Source organism: Megascapheus bottae, chromosome 25, assembly GCF_031878675.1.
Source record: "Megascapheus bottae isolate mThoBot1 chromosome 25, mThoBot2.hap1, whole genome shotgun sequence".
In the NCBI taxonomy this organism is placed as follows: domain Eukaryota; kingdom Metazoa; phylum Chordata; class Mammalia; order Rodentia; family Geomyidae; genus Megascapheus; species Megascapheus bottae.
Window position 1 is genome coordinate 4,589,465 of NC_143533.1, and position 20,089 is coordinate 4,609,553.

Genomic DNA, 20,089 nt, shown 5'->3' on the forward strand with positions numbered 1-20,089 from the left:
ATGTTTGCTCAATTTTATGTAGGAAGCATGTGTTTGCCATGCTATATCAACACATATTTACAACCCACAAAATAAACCATTTCTTCATACAAACACGTTTCAAATCTGCTGGGTAAGATAGGGGCACACCTGTAGTCCCTGCTATTTCAGAAGCTGAAGTAGGAGGCTGAAGAGTAAGACAGCCTGGGCAATAGAGTGAGACCCCATCTCAAAAACAAATACTTTCCACCCCCTCAAAACAAACAACCCGAGTGATTTCTTTTGTAGTGATGGGATTTGAACTCAGGGCCTCCTGCTTACTAAGCAAATGTTCTACTACTTGAGCCACAACCCCAATCCCATCCTATTTCTTTATCCTGCCCACACAGCTCCACTCTTCCAGGAAGAGCTGAGTGTTCATAGCATTTTACCTGCCTATTTGCAGCCAGCTGCAGGCTTCTGTTCACTTCCAGAACTCCACAGAAACTGCTTTGATCAAAATCAGAACCTTGGACATTTATCTTTTTGTATTCATGGTGGATGCTCTATCACTTGATTCATACCTCCACTTCTGATTTTTTGCTGGTTTGGAGATGAATATTGCAGATTTGTCTCCCCCTGGCTAGCTTCAAACCATTATCCTGAGATCTGAGCCTCTTGAAGTAGCAGAATTGTAGGCATGAGTTTCTTTCCTTTTTTCCTTCCTTCCTTTCTTCCTCTTTCCTTCCTTTCTTCTTTCCAGTCTTCTTTCCTCCCTTTTCTTTCCCTCCTTCATTCTTTTTTTTTTCAAGTGCTGGGGCTTGAACCGACAGTCTGAGCACTGTCCTTGGGCTTTCTAAAGGCTAGAGCTCTACCACTTGAGCTTTTTCTATGTATGTGGTACCAAGGAATCGAACCAGTTCTTCCTGCATGCTAGGCAAGCACTCTACCACTAGGCCAAACTCCCAGCCCCCCTCCTTCATTCTTTTTTTCCTCCCCTTTCCTCCTTCCTCCTTTTCTTCTTCAATCTCTCCCTTCCTTCTCCTTCCCTCCTTTCTTTCTCTTTTCTTTTCTTCCTTCTTCTTCTTCTTTTTTTTTTTTAATGTCAGTCCTGGGGCTTGAACTCAGGGCCTGTGCACGTAAGCCACAGTTCCACTTGTGGCTTATTTGGTGGCTAATTAGAGGTAAGACTCTCACATACTTTCCTGCCAGGCTGGCTTCAAACTGCCATCCTCAGATCTTGGCCTCCTGAGTAGCTAAGATCATAGATATGAGTCACTAGCGCGTGGCTTCTTTCCTCCTCTAGTCTTCCCTCCTTTCTTTGGCTAGGATTCTGAAGGATCCCACCTCAGTTTTCCCAGTGGGATTGTAGATATGTACACCCTCTCTGGAATAGTTGTTTACAGGTGCTACATAGAGCTCCTGAATGGTTAAGCCAAAGAACTGAAAGACAGGAAGAAGCTACCCTTCCTACCAAACTAGACACGTGTGATGGTATGCACGCTGAGTTCCGGGTGTGGTGTGCTGGTTCCTGTTATGTGAAAACACACATATGCACACACACACACACACACACACACACACAACCTGAACTAGCACATTCTTCAGAGTAAAACTGATGCTCACAGTGATTGGTGCACGTTCATTCATTCACAGCATCATGGTCAGATTTTCTTCACTGCGTAGAAGTGGGTGTGACAGCGCTGAGCAGTTGAGGGCCTCTGAAAGCAGTGTGTAAATGTTCCTGAGAAACTGACAACATGACTTATCACTCCACTCAGGAAGTCATTAGAATCAAAAACAGAAGTGCTGAAACATGGAATTTTACCCACTCTATTGTCTTGGAGGGTCAGCGATGAGTAATGTGTGTGTTCACAACACAATACCACAGCTGAATCTTCTTTAAATCTAAAATTAGAGGGGCCGGGAGTTTGGCCTAGTGGTAGAGTGCTTGCCTAGCATGCACGAAGACCAGGGTTCAATTCCTTGGTACCACATACATAGAAAAAAGCCGAAAGTTGTGCTGAGGCTCAAGTGGTAGAGCTCTAGCCTTGAGAAAGTTCAAGGACAGGGTTCATGCCCAGGACTGGCAAAGAAAAAAAAATCTAAAATTGGAGCTGAAACACCAGTGGCTCATACCTATAATACTAGCTACTCCAGAGGCTGAGATCTGAAGATCGAACTTCCAGTCTGCCTAGATAGGACTCTAATCCAAGACTCTGCTCTCCAAGTAACCACTAGAAAACCAGAAGCAGGGGTAAAGTATTAGCTTTGAGCAGAAAAGCTCAGGGACAGCGCCCAGGTCCTGAGTTCAAACCCCATGACAGACAAAGAAAGAAACATCCGAGTTCGCTAGGATGGTCTGGCAGGATTTGTTTTTGTTTTGTGCTGGTTCTGTGGCTTGAATTCAGATCGTGGATACTGTCCAGAGACTTTTATGCTTTTAGCTAGGTTTATAGCCATGAGCCACTGGCACCCCGCTTGAATTTTTTTTTTTGCCAGTCCTAAGGCTTGAACTCAGGGCCTGAGCACTGTCCTTGGGCTTTCTCAAGGCTAGCGCTCTACCACTTGAGCCACAGCACCACTTCCGGCTTTTTCTATGTATATGGTACTGAGGAATCAAACCTTGGTCTTCATGCATGCTAGGCAAACACCCTACCACTAGGCCAAATTTCCGGCCAACCAGCCTGGATGATTTTATTTAATGCTTCCACTCTGAGTCCATTGAGGCAAATTCACTGATGGGTCAACCTGGTTTGACCTTGCTTTCCTTGACCCAAGGGTCATCTGCTGATGGGTTTGTGGTGTGGTGGAAAGAGGGATGGGGGGAAGCATAGTTGGGATGGATGGGTGGGCAGGAGGGTGGATGGATAGACAGGGTGGAAGCCAGGCAGGAGGGGTAAATGGGAAGGATGAAGGGTAGAGGCTGAGTGGTGGGCAGGGCAAGAGGGTAAGCAGGAGAGTAATGGGAGGGGGGAGGGGCATGTGGGGGAGGGGCTGTTGAATAAATATCAGCTGCTGGCCAAACGACTTCAGGACTACCTGGGCCAACTGGATGAAGATCTGGTGATGGAATTCTTCAGGGGACATGAAGGAAGCAATTCTCGTCAGCTTCAGATTCCTCTGGCAGCTTTCTTCTACAGCAGATGCAGAACTTAGTATGGTCAGCCACCTTGGCTATTGTCTGGAATGGAGAAGAGCCAGAAATCCGAGAAAGGCAGACAGATGCAGATGTGGCTGCAGCGCCCCCTGGTGGTCATTGTGGGTTGATGGGCCGGCCCGCCCCACCCCCCACTCCCCACCTCTACCCCAACCCTAGGCCAGAATGAGAATAGCCTTTTCTACTTAATCATTGCTTTATATTCAGCATCTGGATATTGCCTTGCATGAAAGGTGCTCAAGAGACAATCCTTGAAAGAGTGAATGACACGTTTTAGAATACCGATTACAAATTCAGCCCTGAAAGCCAGGCACTGGGGGCCAACACCTGTAACCCTAGCTTCTCAGGAGGCTGAGATCTGAGAGTCCTGGTTCAAAGCCATCCTGGACAGAAAAGTCTTTGGTACTATTATCTCCAATGAACTTCCAAAAACCTTGAAGTGGAGCTGTGTATCAACTGGTGGAGCACTAGCATGGAGCTAAAAACATCAGCTCTGAGTATAAGCCCTTGGACTGGTGCATGCTCGCATGCCCATGCGCGCGCGCACGCACACACACACACACACACACACACACACATTCTGCGTCACTTTATTGATATGTGGTGTGGATAACTTGGAGACTCAATTGCTAGACAAATTTACTACTTGGCCCATGTTCCCTTACCCTTTTTGTTTTGGGATCTGATGTGTGTGTCTGTGGGACGGCGGGCGGGGGGGGGGGTGAGGTCCGTACTGAGGCTTGAATTTAGGACCTTGTGCTCTTGCTTGGCTTTTATTCTCAAAATTGGCACTCTGCCATTTGAGCCACAGCCCACTTTTGGCTTTTTGCTGATTACCTGGGATTTGAACTCAGGGTCTTCAGTCTCCTAGGCAGGCAGTCTACCACTTGAGCCATACCCCAATCCACAAGTTTACGTGAGCATTTCTAAAGAAAGGGGGTCCAAACATGCTGGACCAGATACTCAGTCCCCTCCATTTTCTTTTCATCCATCAATTAACTATGGTGTTGCCCTTTGACCCCACCCAGCCCCTCCTGCCTCTAACCCTGCTGTGCTCGGAGCCCTTGAGATGCTGTTGTCTGCCTGCATTTTATTCTCCCCAGCCCCACTTGGCCTGACCTACATCCAAACCTCGGACAGCCTGCTTCTGGCTCCCTGTAGCCACTCTGCCCACATCCCCCGCCCCCCCCTTTAAATGCATCTTCCTGCTGTGGACTGGATTGAACTGCAAATAGGCTCATCTCATCTTCCAGCTTGAATCTGATTGTTCTCGGGACCGAATCCAAGTCCTCTGATCATTTTGTGGTCTGGAGCCAGTCTATCTTCCAGCTGTCTTGCTCTCGTAAGTCCAGCTTCCAATACTACATCGCACAATACAAGCTATTTTCTACCTCTGGGCCTTTGCCCATGCCAGGCCCTCTGCCTGGAAATCCATCTCCTTACAAGGAGGCAGTGTGTTGTTTTTGCTCAAACAAGATCCATTTCCTTCCATCTATAATGGAATCTCCTCCCCAGTTCTCACATCTGGAGGTTCCTGTAAGCGCTGAGCCATTTCTGGGTTCAAGAGTCAGCTTAAAGGTAAACTTAAGACTCAGTCTAGAAGATTTCTTTATTTTGTTTTTCTGTGCTGGTTTGGGGGTATGAACTATGGGCCTGAGTGTTTTTCCTGAGCTTTTTAGCTCAAGGCTAGCATTCTACCACTTGAGCCATAGCTCCATTTCTGGCTTCTTTTTTTTTTTTTAATTGGAGATAAGAATCTCACCCTTTCCCGCCCAGGCTGGCTTTGAACCATAATTCTATTACAACTTCCCAAGTAGCTCCAATGCCTGAGCCAGCAGCACCTGGCACAAATTTTTCTCCTCTCCTTCTCCTTCTTCTTCTGTAAGTCATGGGACTTAAACTCTGGGCATTATCCCTGAGCTCTACAGCTCAACTCTACCACCCTACCTCTTGAGCCACAGCACCACTTCCAGTTTTCTGGTGATTAATTGGAGATAAGTCTCACGATCACGAGGTGGAGGGGCCTGGGGGAGAGGTGGGAGTGTGGCCTAGTAGTGGTATGCTTGCCTACCATGCACGAAGCTCTGGATTTGATTCCTCAATATCACATACAGGAGAAAAAGCCAGAAGTGGTGCTGTGGCTCAAGTGGTAGAGTGCTAGCCTTGAGAAAGCTCAAGGACAGTGCTCAGGCTCAGAGTTCAAGCCCCAGGCTGGCTTTGAACAGTGATCCTCAGATCTCAGCATCCTGGGTAGCTTGGATTACAGGCGTGAGCCACCCTGCACAGCAGCTGCTTCTTCTCCTTTTCCTTCGGCAATGCTGTGGATGTAACATGCATTCTCCTCCTGGCCACAGTCTACTTCCCTTTAACTTATTCCATCTTAGACCCATTTCTTTGAATCCGAAGTCATTTGTATTTGAGTCCTGGTGGACATTCCTCACTTCTGCCTCTCTTGGACTCTCACTTCTCCCTGGAGCCCTGTTTCTTGCTTTTCAATTCCCAGACCACTCCTAGAGCTCATTTCCTGCCCTGGTGCCCAACTCTTCCAGAAGTTCACTTCTCCCTCTTCAGGGAAGAGGAGCTAGGCCTTTCCACAGCTGAACACAGGATGGAGGGGGGACCAATTAGGAAAGATGCAGCCCCAGGGAGCACCTCGGGGTTGTGCCCTGTGGGTGTGGCCTTTGTGGTCAGAACCAAGTCTGCCCAGCATCTCTGTCAAATGAATCTCCTATTGTTTGATCAGAGCCAGACACAGCAGGTACATGAACGATGGAGGCCTTGGGTCTGTCTGGAGCTTCTGCCTCTGATACGAACTCATTATTGAAGGGCTTGCCTCTCCCATCTTGGTCCATTCTTCCTATGTATCCAAAGATACAATATGAAGGGATCACCTCCCCCCCACATCCCGCCCCGTTTTCCCAGGTACATACAGATAGCAGGCAAGCCACCAAAGATAGGCTCGGACTTCCTGACACAGGCAGGGAGGGCAATCCAACCTGAGCCTGGCTGTAAATATTCCATTGTGGGCCAAGCCTATAAGGCTCTGAAGTCAAGCTGTAAAGCCAGGCAAGGGTTAAGAGGTTGGAAAACTTAAAACTGTATCGTGTGAAGGTCAAATTTTCTAGGTGGATATCACAGCAGTTTGAACATTAAAAAGTTTGAGACTGTACCTGTATTCACCCCTATCCTAAACTCGTATATTTGCAAGGAAAGAACTCTACCATTTCACTACATTTCCAACTTTTTTTTTTTTGTTGTTGGTTTGGGGGCTTGAACTCTGGGCCTGGGCGCTGTCCCTGAGTTCTTCAGCTCAAGACTACCACCGTATCTTTTGAGTCACAGGGTCACTTCCAGTTTTCTAGTAGTTAATTGTAAAGTCGTAGGGCTTTAGTGCCTGAGCTGGCTTTGAACCTCGATCCTCCAGTCTCAGCCTGTTGAGTAGCTAGGATTACAGGCGTGAGTCACCACACTTGTTTTTTTGGTTTTGTTTTGTTTTTGCCCAGGCCAGCGTGGACTGTGATTTTCCTATTCTCATCTCCCATAACTAGTAAATAATAATAACAACAAAAATTCAGCTAGTGAGGCTGAATTGGAAGGAACTACTGAATTTAAAGTTTGAGGCCAACCAGGGCTACAATGTGAGACTGTGTGTGCGTGTGTGTGTACGCTGGAACTAGGGCTTGAAGCCAGGGTCTTTCACTTTCACTTGGCTTTTTCCATGGCTGGCACTCTACCACTTGATCCACACTTTCCACTTCCAGTGTTTTGCTGGTTAATTGGAGAACGAGAGTCTTGAAGATCTGTCTGCACTTGGAACCCCAGTTCTCAGATCTCAGCCTCCTGAGCAGCTAGGATGATGGGCGTGAACCACTGGTATTGGACTACAAGACCTCATCTTTAAAAAAAAAAAAGGGGGCCGGGAGTTTGGCCTACTGGTTAAAGTGCTTGCATAGCATGCATGAAGACCCGGGTTCGATTCCTCGGTACCACATACATAGAAAAAAGCCGGAAGTGGTGCTGAGGCTCAAGTGGTAGAGCGCTAGCTTTGAGAAAGTCCAAGGACAGTGCTCAGGCCCTGAGCTCAAGCCCAGGACTGGCAAAAAAAAAAAAAAAAGTAAGAAAAAACAGCTGCAGGTATTTCAACATAGATCCCCTGTGTGAGTGGTGACACACAGGTGATACCCGGGCCACCTGCACATCATGCACAATGCCAGTCCTCCTTTGACCTGTCTTCTGCAACCTCAGACCCCTGACTTCACAGTAAATAGTGTGTGTTGGGGTGGGAGGAGAGACTAACAACCCTGAGCAAATGAACTATGTTAATTTCTAACACTGACCACTTAGTGTATAGTAATTATAAACAAAAAAAACCCATCAGGTTGAGTTTATTAGACCCATTTTACAGATTAGGAAACTGAGGTCAGCAGAGGTGAAGTCAGGATTGGCAGGCATAGGGCACTGGGGTGGTCCCTTCGGCAAACACCTTGAGGGAGAAATCAAGGGCAGGGGCAGCCTGGGTAAGCATCCCCAGAGAGATGACGTCAATATGGGGCCCACAGAACTGGGGGAGGTTGCTCAGCGTGACACCCCCACTGGCTTCCACTGTCACACTTGGGAACTGGGCCTTCACTGCAGCAGCTGTGGGGTGAAGCTCCTGCAAGATATAAGCTCGGGGGAGGTGAGAGCCCCCTCGCCCATGACCCCTCCCCACCAATCAGATCCCACCTCACCTCAGGCTTGAAGTTGTCCAGTAAGAGGAGGTCAGCCCCTGCCTCAGCTGCCTGCATGGCCTCCTGGAGGCAGCTGCATTCCACTTCTATCTTTAGGGTGAAATCCGTCACCTGTCGAGCCGCGTGAACCGCCTGCAGAAACCATGAGGACAGTGGTAAAGATGGGTATCTGGGAGATAGAAGGGACTAGGGGTGGGTAGGAAAATTGGAGGTGCTTTCTATTAGATGAAACCATTTTGCTGGTGAAAAAAAAAATAGACCAGAATTTAAGTTTGATTCTGAGTACTAGATGTATACAAGGATCTTCAAGAAACATTCCTACAGGGCTGGGGTAGGAGTGAGGGGAGCAGGGGGCGGTCACCGGGCCCCACACACCTTGGCCACCCCTCCGGCGGCCGCCACGTGGTTATCCTTCACCATCACCAGGCCGCCCAGGTCATAGCGGTGGGCGGCGGCCCCGCCCACCAGCAGCCCGTACTTCTCCACCAGCCGGAAGCCGGGCGTGGTCTTCCGCGTGCCGGCCACGCGCCCGGCCCAGCCCGCGCCCCGGGCCGCCTCCACCGCCGAGGCGGCGGCGCTGGCGATCCCGCTGCAGCGGGCCAGCGTGTTCAGAGCCAGCCGCTCCCCCAGCAGCAGGCGGTGCGCAGGGCCGCGGACCTCGGCCACCTTGACCACGGGGACCAGCGCCGAACCCTCCGGGAGGAGCCACGACACCTGGCAGTCGAGCCGGGCAAAGATGGCATCGAAGAAAGGCCGACCGGCCAGGACCCCGGGGGATTTGGCCCACAGAGCCGCCTGCGAGGGCCCCGCGCCGGTGACCAGGGCTGCGAAGTCGAGCCCCGGACAGTCCTCCCGGAGCCAGCTGTCCACCAGGGCGGCCAGCGTGGTGGGGGGCAGCAGGAGCCCCAGGCCTGCAAGGGAAGCACACCGACAAGACGTGAGCCAGGGCGGCCGACCCCAAGCAGACGGAACCGGTCACAGCCTGGTGCCTTGCGCACTAGCCAATCAGAAAGGAGAGCTGGAGCCTTGGGGAGGAGACTAGCCAATCAAAGAGGAGAGCGGGAGCTTAGTTGCAAGAACTAGCCAATCAGAGAGAGGAGCTAAATTCCAGAGACTGGCCAATCAGGGAGGAGAGCTGGACCTTAGGAGCAAGAACTAGCCAATCAGAGAGAAAAGCTAAATTCCAGAGTTGGGGACTGGCCAATCAGGGAGGAGAGTGGATCCCAGGGGTGAGGCTGGGCCCAGCGTGGGTTCAGAGCACTGGACAACTTGACGCAATAGAAATACAGGGCAAACTAGTTCGAGTCACGTCCAGTAAGAATCACATCATCTTAGCTACTCAGGAGGCTGAGTTGTGAGGATCGCGGTTCAAAGCCAGCCCAGGCACTAACGAACGTGAGACTCTGATCTCCAATTAATCACTAGAAAATGGGAAGTGGGGCTGTGGCTCAAGAAGTAGGCCTTGAGCTGAAGAGCACAGGGACAACACCAAAGCCCCACGACCGACAGAAAAAAAAAAGAAAAGAATTCAGGACTTTCTGCCCTCTGTTTGACTTTTCCTGGCTGCCACTCTACTGCTTGGGCTACAACTTCACTTTGGCTTTTTGGTGGTTAATTGGAGATGAAGAGTTTCATGGAGTTTCCTACCCACGCTGGCTATCAATAAACTGTGCTTCTCTCCGGTCTTAGCCTCCCAAGCAGCTAGGTTTACAGGCATGAGCCACCAGCACCAGCTGGAAACTGTATTGGGGTTCTTGTTTTCTTTTCTTTTGAGATAGGATCTCACTATGTAGCTATGGACTCGCAGTCCTCCTGCTTTAAGTCTCCTGAGTGCTGGCATTACAGCTGTGCACTACTACACTTGGCTGTATTTAATGTACGAAGGCGTTTACCTACAAAGATTAGTTATGAGTACATTGAAGTCCTCCAGCATGATAGGAGCATGGGTCTTTTTCATCCTCATATATTAAAAATGTAAATTCAGATTTTTACAAGGACAGGCAAACGGTGTGAGGGCATGCAGCAAAATGACAACAGGATCAGAACTAGATGCCTGGCTATGGGCCATGGCTTTCTGTCCCTCCGCCTATGTGTCTGCTTTAGAGATCTCTTCCTTCCAAGTTTCAGCTGTGCTGTCTCTAGAGATAGAGGCCATTTAAGGAGGAAAGGACCCAGGAAAATTGGGTTTGACCCCTTGTTCTGTGAAACATGGCTTCAGAAATAAGGGGCGTGTGCAGGATGATCTCAGTTCCCTGCGTCTCCTGCTGGCCAGCTTTCTGGTCTTTTGAATGCAGACTGCACAGACGTAGCCCAGACGTGGGCCAGCACCACCATCTGTCGGTCAGAAGAAAGATCTGCAGCCTCTTGGGTTGGGCCGCCCAGGGACTTGGCTTCCCAGGGGTGGGATCCAGTGTGAGGGTTATTTTTTTTCACAGACACACACACACACACACACACAGTCTTATTCTCCAAATACAATCACTTAGGGCTCACTCACCCGTGTGTCCTGAGCCAGCCCCCAGCATTTGCATTCCCCTAACCCCAGTTGACTGTGCTCAGGGCGGGGTGATCCCTGCGCTACCTATCTAGGGAACAAATAGCAGAGAGGTACATGCTCCAAACTGGAAGCAATGAATTTTTTTTTAAAAGCAGAAATTGGAGGGGCTGGGAGTTTGGTCTAGTGGTAGAGTGCTTGCCTAGCATGCACGAAGACCCGGGTTCGGTTCCTCAGTACCACATACATAGAAAAAAGCCAGAAGTGGTGGTGAGGCTCAACTGGTAGAGCTCTAGCCTTGAGAAAGTCCAAGGACAGTGCTCAGGCCCTGAGCTCAAGCCCAGGACTGGCAAAAAAAAAAAAAAAAAGCAGAAATTGGAGAACAAAGGATGAAGAAATTCAGCAATGGAATGAACTAGAAGCTATGTTGAAAATGAACTATGCAGCTTGTGGTAGAGCAGCTGCCTAGAAAGCATGAGTCCCAACTTCAAACTCTAGTACCACCAAAATAAATATGTTTGTTTGTTTTGTCAGTCCTGGGGCTTGAACTCAGAGCCTGGGCACTGTGCCTGCGCTTCTTTTTGCTCTAAGCTAGCACTCTATCACTTGAACTACAGCTTCTGTCTTCTTCCTGTTTCTGTGATATTGAGGAATCAAACCCAGGACTTCATGCATGACTGGCATGGGAGCCACAGCTCAGTAGCAGATCACCTCCTTCTCATGCTCAAAGACCTAGGAAAAAACCCTAGAACTGGAAAAAGAAAAAAAAAAGGTAAATTTGAGCCAGGCACCAGTGGCTCATGCCTGTAATCCTAGCTACTCAGGAAGCTAAGATCTGAGGATCGAGGTTCAAAGCCACCCTAGGCAGGAAAGTCCCTAAGACTCTTATCTCTGATTCATTACCAAAAAGCAGAAGTAGAGTTGTGACTCAAGTGGTTAAAGCTCTAGCTTTTGAGCAAAAAAAACCTCAGAGATAGTGCCCAGGCCCTGAGTTCAAGCCCTAGAATTGGCACATACGGGGAGGGAGGTGGGGGGAATTCTTCTAAATGTGGCCAGTAAATCTAATTTGTAGTTAGATGCTGGTGGCTCACACCTGTCATCTATTCAGCAAGCTAAGGTCTGAGAAGTGAAGTTCAAAGCTATCCCCATCAGGAAAGCCTGTGAGACTTTTATCTCCAATAAACTATTCAGAAAAAGACAGAAGTAGCACTGTGGCTCCATTGACAGAGTACCAGCCTTGAGCATAAAGAGGCCTGGGGAAGACATGCAGGTCCAGAGTTCAAATCCCAGGACTAACACACACATGCACACACACACAATATATCAATCAACCAACCAGCTAATCAAGTCTAATTTGCAGCAAAGCCTGAGTTTTAGAGGACTGAAGAGAACAATAGCTTTGGAGTGCCAGGTATTTCCCACACATTGCCAGGAAGTCGACCCACCAGCCTTCAAGTTATCTGAGATTGGTATCTCTACATTAAAAATCCAGGCACGGGCAAAAAGTGTGGCCTAGTGGTAGAGTGCTTGCCTAGCATGCATGAAGACCCAGGTTTGATTCCTCAGTACCACATACATAGAAAACGCTGGCAGTGGTGCTGTGGCTTAAATGGTAGAGCTCTAGCCTTGAGAAAGTTCAAGAACAGTGCTCAAACCCTGAGTTCAAGCCTCAGGATTGGCAAAAAAATAAAATAAAGGCCGGGAGTTTGGCCTAGTGGTTAAAGTGCTTGCCTAGCATGCACGAAGACCTGGGTTCAATTCCTCGGTACCACATACATAGAAAAAAGCCAGAAGTGGTGCTGAGGCTCAAGTGGTAGAGCTCTAGCCTTGAGAAAGTCCAAGGACAGTGCTCAGGCCCTGAGCTCAAGCCCAGGACTGGCTAAATAAATAAATAAAATAAAATAAAAATCCAGGTAAATAAAGAGAAATGATCTGAAGGACAGAGCGAAAAGCTGATCCGCTAGAAAAATATGATAAACAGGACCCAGGCCTTTCTTCTCTACAGCTGGAGTGTATGAAACCCGACCCCAGCTGTGTGTACCCCCAAGGTTTTCCTGGCACCCACTTTGGGGAGATATGCATGGTTGCCCCATGCAGAGGCACATCTCGTTTCCATTAGCCCCTACCTCTTGAATTTCCAACAAAAGGGATTTCTGTGAGTAGCTTTGACTATCTGGGCTCCCCTGATTAACAGGTGTTCCCCAAAGGGACTTGCTTCAACACAGCAGTGTCTCAGCAGCTGCAGGGGGAGAATAGAAGGAGAAGTGACACAGGGCACTCTCCAGATTCTAATTCTAGAGTTCTGGCTATGCAAAGTTTTCTCAAGGTAGTTTCACCCTGGAAGGAGGTTGGGGGAGGTGAGGGAGAGAGAATGTAACTCTGATATCTCAAGGGAATTCCTTCTTAACCCTTTCTCCAGAGTAGATACAATGTGAATAAATGTAGTATCTAATTTCGTTAAAAGGGCCAGCAAAAAGCAGGACAGGAGTTGTGGTTCAAGTGGTAGAACGCCAGCAAAGTAGACACCAGGTCCTGACTTGAAACTCTGACACTGACAAAAATAAATTATTAAAAATGATAATAACTTGCCCAACGTTCACAAAGATGGGAATTGTAATGCTGGGATCACAAACGCCGGCAGGTCACCTCCAGAATTCACATATCCATGTCATCATTCCACATGGCTCTTGGATTTGTGCATGTTGGTACTGGGGCTTGAACTCAGGGCCTAGAGACTGTTCCTTAGCTTTTTTTTTTTTCTCTCAGTGCTAATGTTTTTTTTTTTTTTTTTTTTTTTTTACTTAAGCCACACCTCTACTCCAACTTTTTGCTGATTGGCTTCGAACAGCAATCTTCAGATCTTGGCTTCCTGAGTAGCTAGGATTAAAGGGCATGAGCCATGAGTGCCTGACCCTTTTCTGTCCTTTAGAGTAGGAAAATGACTTCCAAAAAGGCTCTGAGTCAACCCTGTGCCCCCATCACCTAATGCTAATGGATCTATAGAATTTCCGAGTATGGGATGCCATAAGGAGTGAGGGGAAGAGAGGGCTGGATGGGGCAGGGAATCGCTGGGTTGAGAGTCTGTGGGAATTGGATGAGGAGAGGCAGGGCTCTGAAGAGAGAGGGGCGGGGCCACAGGTCACCCGGATGGTCCTGGCACCTGTAGACTGGAAAGGTATGGAGTAACGGATCACTGGATAGGGCCAGGCTGAGAAGGCCTCAAGGAGGAGCCAAAAGTAGAGTTCTTCCTGCTGACTACACAATGGGATATTAGCACAAAATTGTGTGTGTGTGTGTGTGTGTGTGTGTGTGTGTGTGTGTGTTATGGCTTGAACTCAGAGCCTCATCACATTCTCACTTGGCTTTTCTGCTCAAACCTAAAGTGGAAGTGTAGCTCAAGTGATAAAGGACCAGCCTTGAGCAAAAATGTCAAATGAGAGAGCATGAGCACAAAGGCCCTGAGTTCAAGTTGCAGTACACACACGCACACACACACACACACACCACATTGAGGGGGTTCCTGAACTCCCCGGAGGCCCAGGATGGCAAGACCCTACCACATGTGCCACAGTAGTTAACCCTCCCTACAGCCCTGAGGCCCTGTCACCAGCTCCACCCTCCAGATGTGCAAATCAACGCTCCTGCCCTTTAAGTGCCTTTGCCAGGGCTCCCACAGCTGGTGAGTGCCTGTCAGGAAGCAAGTCCCTGCAAGGGGCCTCACCTATTGTCCTGCAGTTCACCAGAGCCAGAGGGACAAGTGCAGGAGGGGGAAGTGGAGAGGCAGAGAGGCTCAGGGGGTCGTGTGGAAATTCTGGGGGCTCAGACAAGGACCCCTGCACCCTAGACTTTAGCCACATGGCTGCTGGACCCTCTGTATGCAAGGCTTACAAATTCAAGGAAATGAGGCCTATCACAGCCCTGCCTTGGGGGAATTCCTGAGACGCCCCCAAAGTCTGTTCCCACCCCGCACCCCACTGCCCGCAGATTCCACAGGACTTTGCCTCTAGGCTTCTCCCCAGTGGCTAGAGAGGGGACAGAGTCCACAGCCACTGCCCAGTCCAGACTCCCACTTCCGTTCTCTGTGTGATCGGATCCTGGCTTCCCTCTCCTGGGCTGGGGGAAAACATGGAAGGTGACAGTGAGGGGACGCTTTGGGGGATTAGGGGGTGGGGGTTCTGGAGACTGGAGGGAGAGGGGAGGGAAAAGAGTCCACAGAGAGATGGAGAGGGCAGGGGTCTTCTAGAAAAAGGCAGAAGGACAGAGCCATCCAGGATGGGGAGAGTGGCAGGCAGGAGCAGAGAGAGGGGACGCAGGGCAGGGCCGCCCCTTCACCTTCGGGGTCCATGGTGACAAAGGAGCCTTCAGCTGGAGTGTCCACCACGGTTCTGATCCGGAGTTCCCAGAAGCCGGGCTGGGGGTGGGGCTGCCAGAGGGGAGGGCAAGGGAGAGGGAGGGGCAGTCTTGCTGGAGACCAGCCTTTCTGCACTGAGGCTCTGGGACCCTTGCCTGCCCCAGCTGGAGGAGGAGGGTTCAGATCTGAGCAATGCAGCAATGCCCGCCCTCCTGAGGACTAGAAACCCTATTCTGCTTCTCCTTCCTCTCCTCCTCCTCCTCCTCCTCCTCCTCCTCCTCCTCCTCCTCCTTCTTCTTCTCCTTCTCCTTCTCCTTCTCTTTCTTCTGTCAGTCTTGGGGCTTGAACTCAGGGACTGAGTACCAAGCCCTAATCTCTTTTGCTCAAAGCTAGTGCTCTACTACTTTGAAACACAGCTCCACTTCTGGTTTTATGGTGATTAATTGGAGAGAAGTCTCAGGGACTTTCCTGCTCAGGCTGTCTTTGAGCTGTGGATCCTCAGATCTCAGCCTAAGTAGCTAGGTTTACAATGAATGAGACACTGGAACCCAACCATTATTAATTTTTTTTTGACCAGTCCTGGGGCTTGAACTCAGGGCCTAGGCACTATTCCTGAGCTTTTTTTCTCTCAAGGCTAGCGCTCTACCACTTGAGCCATAGCACCATTTCCAACTTTTTCTGTGTGTGTGGTATTGAGGAATTGAATTCAAAGCTTCATGCATGTTAGGCAAGCTCTCTACTCCTAAGCCACATTTCCTGACCTCTCTCTTCATAGTTCTAAAAATGAACTGCTGTTTCCTCCCCCATCCCGAAATCCATCAGTCACACTGAATTTTCCAATAAATGATATCTTCAATCCCACAGTAGAGAAATCTTGAAAAGTAATCTCATGCATCTTCCTCCCCATCAATTTTGTCTTTAAATCTTCTGCTCTGAATAAATCCATTCCAGGCTTGAGCTCTTCTTCCATCTTAAGTGGCATCTAAGTTGCAATACAATAAAATATGTTGGGCCGGGAGTTTGGCCTCGTGATAGAGAACTTGCCTAGCATGCTCAAAGACCGGGGTTCGATTCCTCAGTACCACATACATAGAAAAGTTGGAAGTGGTGCTGTGGCTCAAGTGGTAGAGCTCTAGCCTTGAGGAAAGCCCAAGGACAGTGATCAGGCCCTGAGTTCAAGCCCCAGGACTGGCAAATGATAGTTAAAAATTAAAACAATATACATTCTCACTGTAGGTTGCTTTTCCTGGGGTCATCCTGGATAGCAGAGGAAAACTCCAAGAGACAGCTGATATTACCATGTTATTCAAAAACACATAGTTCATTCGTTGATCCCTCCACTTAGCTTCCACATATTAGGTCGCCGTGTCGACTGAGATGTGGACTCAAACTGTTGGAGATGGCATATGGCCCTGATAGGGACCACAAGCCAGTGGTAAGGACCTGATTGTTCACATACAAACACAGTCATCCATGCCACCCCCCGCAAGGCACTGTGGGAAGGGAGAAAGAGCAATCTGTGGTGAGTTAGAAGGGCAACTGTACCAAGAAAGTGATGGTTGAGGAGGAGTTTGGTTGGTAAGTGGAGACAGATGTCCTCGGGGGACAGATGGGAGGTGGGCTGGCTTTGGGCAGAGCGGGTACAAATACAAGGGGGAGCAGGTGGCTTTCTCCAGGGCTGACAGTCAATTCTGCTTGAGCTGGGTGCTTTGCCAAGGTTACAGCCTGGCTATCCTGGTGCCATCAGCCACAGGGAACTGGGACACATAGACATCCACTGTGGCTCATTGACAGCCAGTCCTTCGTCCCCAATAGTTCCTCATGACCCCACCCAAAGCCTTCTCAAAACTATGCAGCCACTGTAAGGCATGCACCAATAAAGATTGTGTGTGTATCTGTGTGTGTGTGTGTGTGTATTGGGACTTGAACTCAAGACCTCATGCTCTCCTTTGCCTTTTCCACTTGAGTTATACCTCCAGGCAATTCCCCTTCCCTTTTTGGCCATGTGTGCCTCTGAGGTGTGGGGGAGGAGATGAGGAGGGACAACAGTTCAGGAACAAATTTCTCTTTCTGCCTGAAGACCACATGGTAATCTATTTATTGATTACTTAATTAAAACCTAACCTAATCCTCCTGTTCTCATCTACCGAGTTGCTAAGATTACGGGCATGAACCACTGTACCTGGCTAGAACATCTTTCTTAAAAATATTTTTTGGGGGGCTGGGAGTTTGGCCTAGTGGTAGAGTGCTTGCCTAGCATGCATGAAGACCTGGGTTCGATTCCTTGGTACCACATTCATAGAAAAAAGCTAAAAGTGGTGCTGAGGCTCAAGTGGTAGAGCTCTAGCCTTGAGAAAGTTCAAGGACAGTGCTCAGGCCCTGAGCTCAAGCCCAGGACCAGAAAAAAAAAAAAAAAATATATATATATATATATATATTTCTAGTCAAAAACAAAACAATAGAGCCAGTGCAGTGGTGACTGACTCCTGTAATCCTAGCTACTCAGGAGGCTGAGATCTGAGGATGGAGGCTCAAAGCCAGCTCAGGCACAAAAGGACCTTATCTCCAATTAATCTCTAGAAAACAGGAAGTAGCTTTGAGCTGAAGAGCTCAGGGACAATACCCAGACCATGTTCAAGCCCCATGACCTACAAAAAAAAAAAAACCAGAACAACAACAAAAAACAATAGACATTTATTTTGTATAAAGTTTGACAAATACAGAAGAAACAAAATAAGAATTACACAAAATAAACAAAATAAAAATTACACAAACTCATCATCTTATAGAAACCCACTATGAACATTTGGGGTATTTCCTCTTCTTTCTATAAGTATGTACATTTTTGAGTCATTACAAAACTAGAACCATATGTAGTCACAGATTGTAACTTGCTTTTTTTCTCTACTTAACATCATATTGTAGGCATTTAAAAGTCTTTACATAGCTCTTGAAAACATGATTCCTAATGAGTGTGATAAGAAAAACAAGTCACTTATAATTGTTTTTATTAACAATATATGTGAATCTGTCTCTATATTTTATACTTCCTTATTGCTTTGCTTTGCTTGTTCTCCTCTTTCTGCTTGTTTTTTTTTTTCCTTTTTTTTTCTTTTTGGGCTTATAGATATCTACTCCTACTTCTTCCTTTTCAAAGTCATTTATTCCATGTTTGAAAACAACAACAGAGGGCCGGGAGTTTGGCCTAGTGGTAGAGTGCTTGCCTAGCATGCACGAAGACCCGGGTTCGATTCCTTGGTACCACATACTTAGGAAAAACCAGAAGTGGTGCTGAGGCTCAAGTGGTAGGGTTCTAGCCTTGAGAAAAATCCAAGGACAGTGCTCAGGCCCTGAGCTCAAGCCCAGGACTGGTGAAAAAAAAACAACAGACTCTACAAACATTTACTTCTGTACCTGCCCCGCCCCTTTCCTAGCCTGGCAAAATACTTAGCCTTCAAAGTCTTACTCATTGAGTCATTTAATTCACTATCTCATCCATTCATTCACTCATTCATTTCACTCACTCATCTGTTCATTCATTCATTTATTCCCTCAGTCACTGATCTGAATTTCATTGACAACTTGCCACCAGCCAGTCACCATGCCATCAGAAAGGTGGCAGTGGAGCAGGGCCAGGAGTTTGGCCTAGTGGGAGAGTGCCTGCCTATCATGCACAAAACCCCTGGTCAGATTCCTAGGTCCCACATACATAGAAAAGTCAGAAATGGTGCTGTGGCTCAAATGGTAGAGCGCTAGCCTTGAGGAAGGCCCAAGGACAGTGCTCAGGCCCTGAGTTCAAGCCTCAGGACTGACAAAAAAAAAAAAAAGAAAGAAAGAAAAAAGATAGTAGTAAAGCAAAGTCTCTAGAATAAACTCTTCAGGGAATTGGTCCCCTCGGGAGAAATTCCCTTCTATTGTGACATTTTATTTGTGCCTCTGCCTTAACACTGACATTTTGACATTTTCTGAAGTCCCCTCCGGGTGCCTTCCCCACCCTCCCACTATTTCCTCCAGTGACACGAAAACCAATAACAGCTCTGAAACCAAGAGCTGCGGAGAGTTGGGGACTTCTCACATCCCTGACAGCGTTTTCTAAACGCTGAAATTGGGGTGCTCGGTTTGAGAAATCTAAAACAACACCTGCCACATTCCTAGAAGACTCTGACAAATAGCATTTGCTGAGATGATGATCAAGTGCCAGTGTGGGCCTTTAGAAGCCCACTTTCTGCCTCTTCTCTCCCCACTCAGACTTCTCACCAGCAAGCACACACACACACACACACACACACACACACACACACAAAACCAGCCTCCCTTCCCACTTCCCCCCTCCATCTAGGCCTCTGCATTCACACTCACATGGCTCCCACACCTCTCTTTGTAGGCCAGTCTGTTGGTTTCTCAGCCCTCTGACTCAACAGTTTCCTCTTGACAAATTTCTTCCGCCACCTGGGGAAATAGAAACTGCCTTTGGCCCACATGTCCTCCCGAGGCTGTAGTCTGGGCTGGTAGGAAGCAATACAGCCCAGGTTTTGGCCTATCTTTCTATCCCTGACTAGGGCAAAAGCCCCAGAGGCCACCCTCCTCCCTCCCTGGGCCTGTCTCCTGTTTCTTTATTGCAACAGAAGGGAGGTGCTCAGCCTCTAGAATGGGAAAGGAGAAACAGGCAAATGGAACTCGGAACATAACGCACTTTAGCCAGATCAGTGCGGTTACTGAGTGGGCTCCGTGTCCCTGCCTGGGTGCCTGCTCGTGTGCCCATGGGACGCCTTCAGGGCACTTTCAAAGAGGGGACATAGTATGCTGAGCTATGGCCCCTTGGGGTGACAATCTCCCTCCCTAATCTCCCCCTCCCCCCAAGGACACACACTACTCACCCCTACCTCTTACAAACATTGCCAGGGAAAAGCAAAGGAAAGGGTGAGATATCCAAAAAGAAATGCACTCATTACCTGAGTTATGAAAGAATAATCCCTCTGTACAATACCTGAATAATAAAAAATAGATACATGGATATATTTTATTGCAATTTAAAAAAATTGTTAGTCAGTTGTGGTGCTTGAGTTCAGAGCCTGGGTTCTGTCCTTGAGCTGTTTTGCTCAAGGCTGGTATCCTGCCACTTTACGCTACAGCTCCTGTTCTAGTTTTCTGGTGGTTCCTTGGGCATACATGAGTTTTCTAGCCTGGGTTGGCTTTGAACCTCCATCTTCCGATCCCAGGCCTCCTGGGTAGCTAGGGTTACAGTGTGAGCCACCAGTGCCCGGCAATAAAATTACATTTTTAAAAAAAATGGTCAACTTCATGCCTGTAGCACACAAACCACATCCCTGGACCTAGTCAGGTGCTGGAAAATTTGGAGAACCATGTCTGGACTGGAATTTCCTGGTTTGGCAGCT

General features: G+C 48.3%; 1 protein-coding gene across 1 annotated transcript; it reads right to left on the minus strand.

Annotated features, from left to right (window-relative positions):
• Window positions 1–7,495: 7,495 nt before the first annotated feature.
• Qprt (quinolinate phosphoribosyltransferase) lies at window positions 7,496–14,764 on the minus strand. Its single transcript, XM_090357716.1, has 4 exons — window positions 14,675–14,764; window positions 8,224–8,759; window positions 7,849–7,980; window positions 7,496–7,772 (listed from the first exon to the last, which is right to left on the minus strand). The coding sequence occupies exons 1-4, from the start codon at window positions 14,685–14,687 to the stop codon at window positions 7,554–7,556; spliced, it is 900 nt and encodes a 299-aa protein (XP_090213842.1). The 5' UTR covers window positions 14,688–14,764; the 3' UTR covers window positions 7,496–7,553.
• Window positions 14,765–20,089: the final 5,325 nt, after the last annotated feature.

What these genes read in the sequence shown, in the direction of transcription:
- Qprt (XM_090357716.1), bottom strand. An exon ending in CCGCCGGAGGGGTGGCCAAG is followed by an intron (nt 7,981 to 8,223) that starts GTGTGTGGGGCC and finishes TGGTTTCTGCAG; the next exon opens with GCGGTTCACGCGGCTCGACA. An exon ending in TGGACAACTTCAAGCCTGAG is followed by an intron (nt 7,773 to 7,848) that starts GTGAGGTGGGAT and finishes TATATCTTGCAG; the next exon opens with GAGCTTCACCCCACAGCTGC.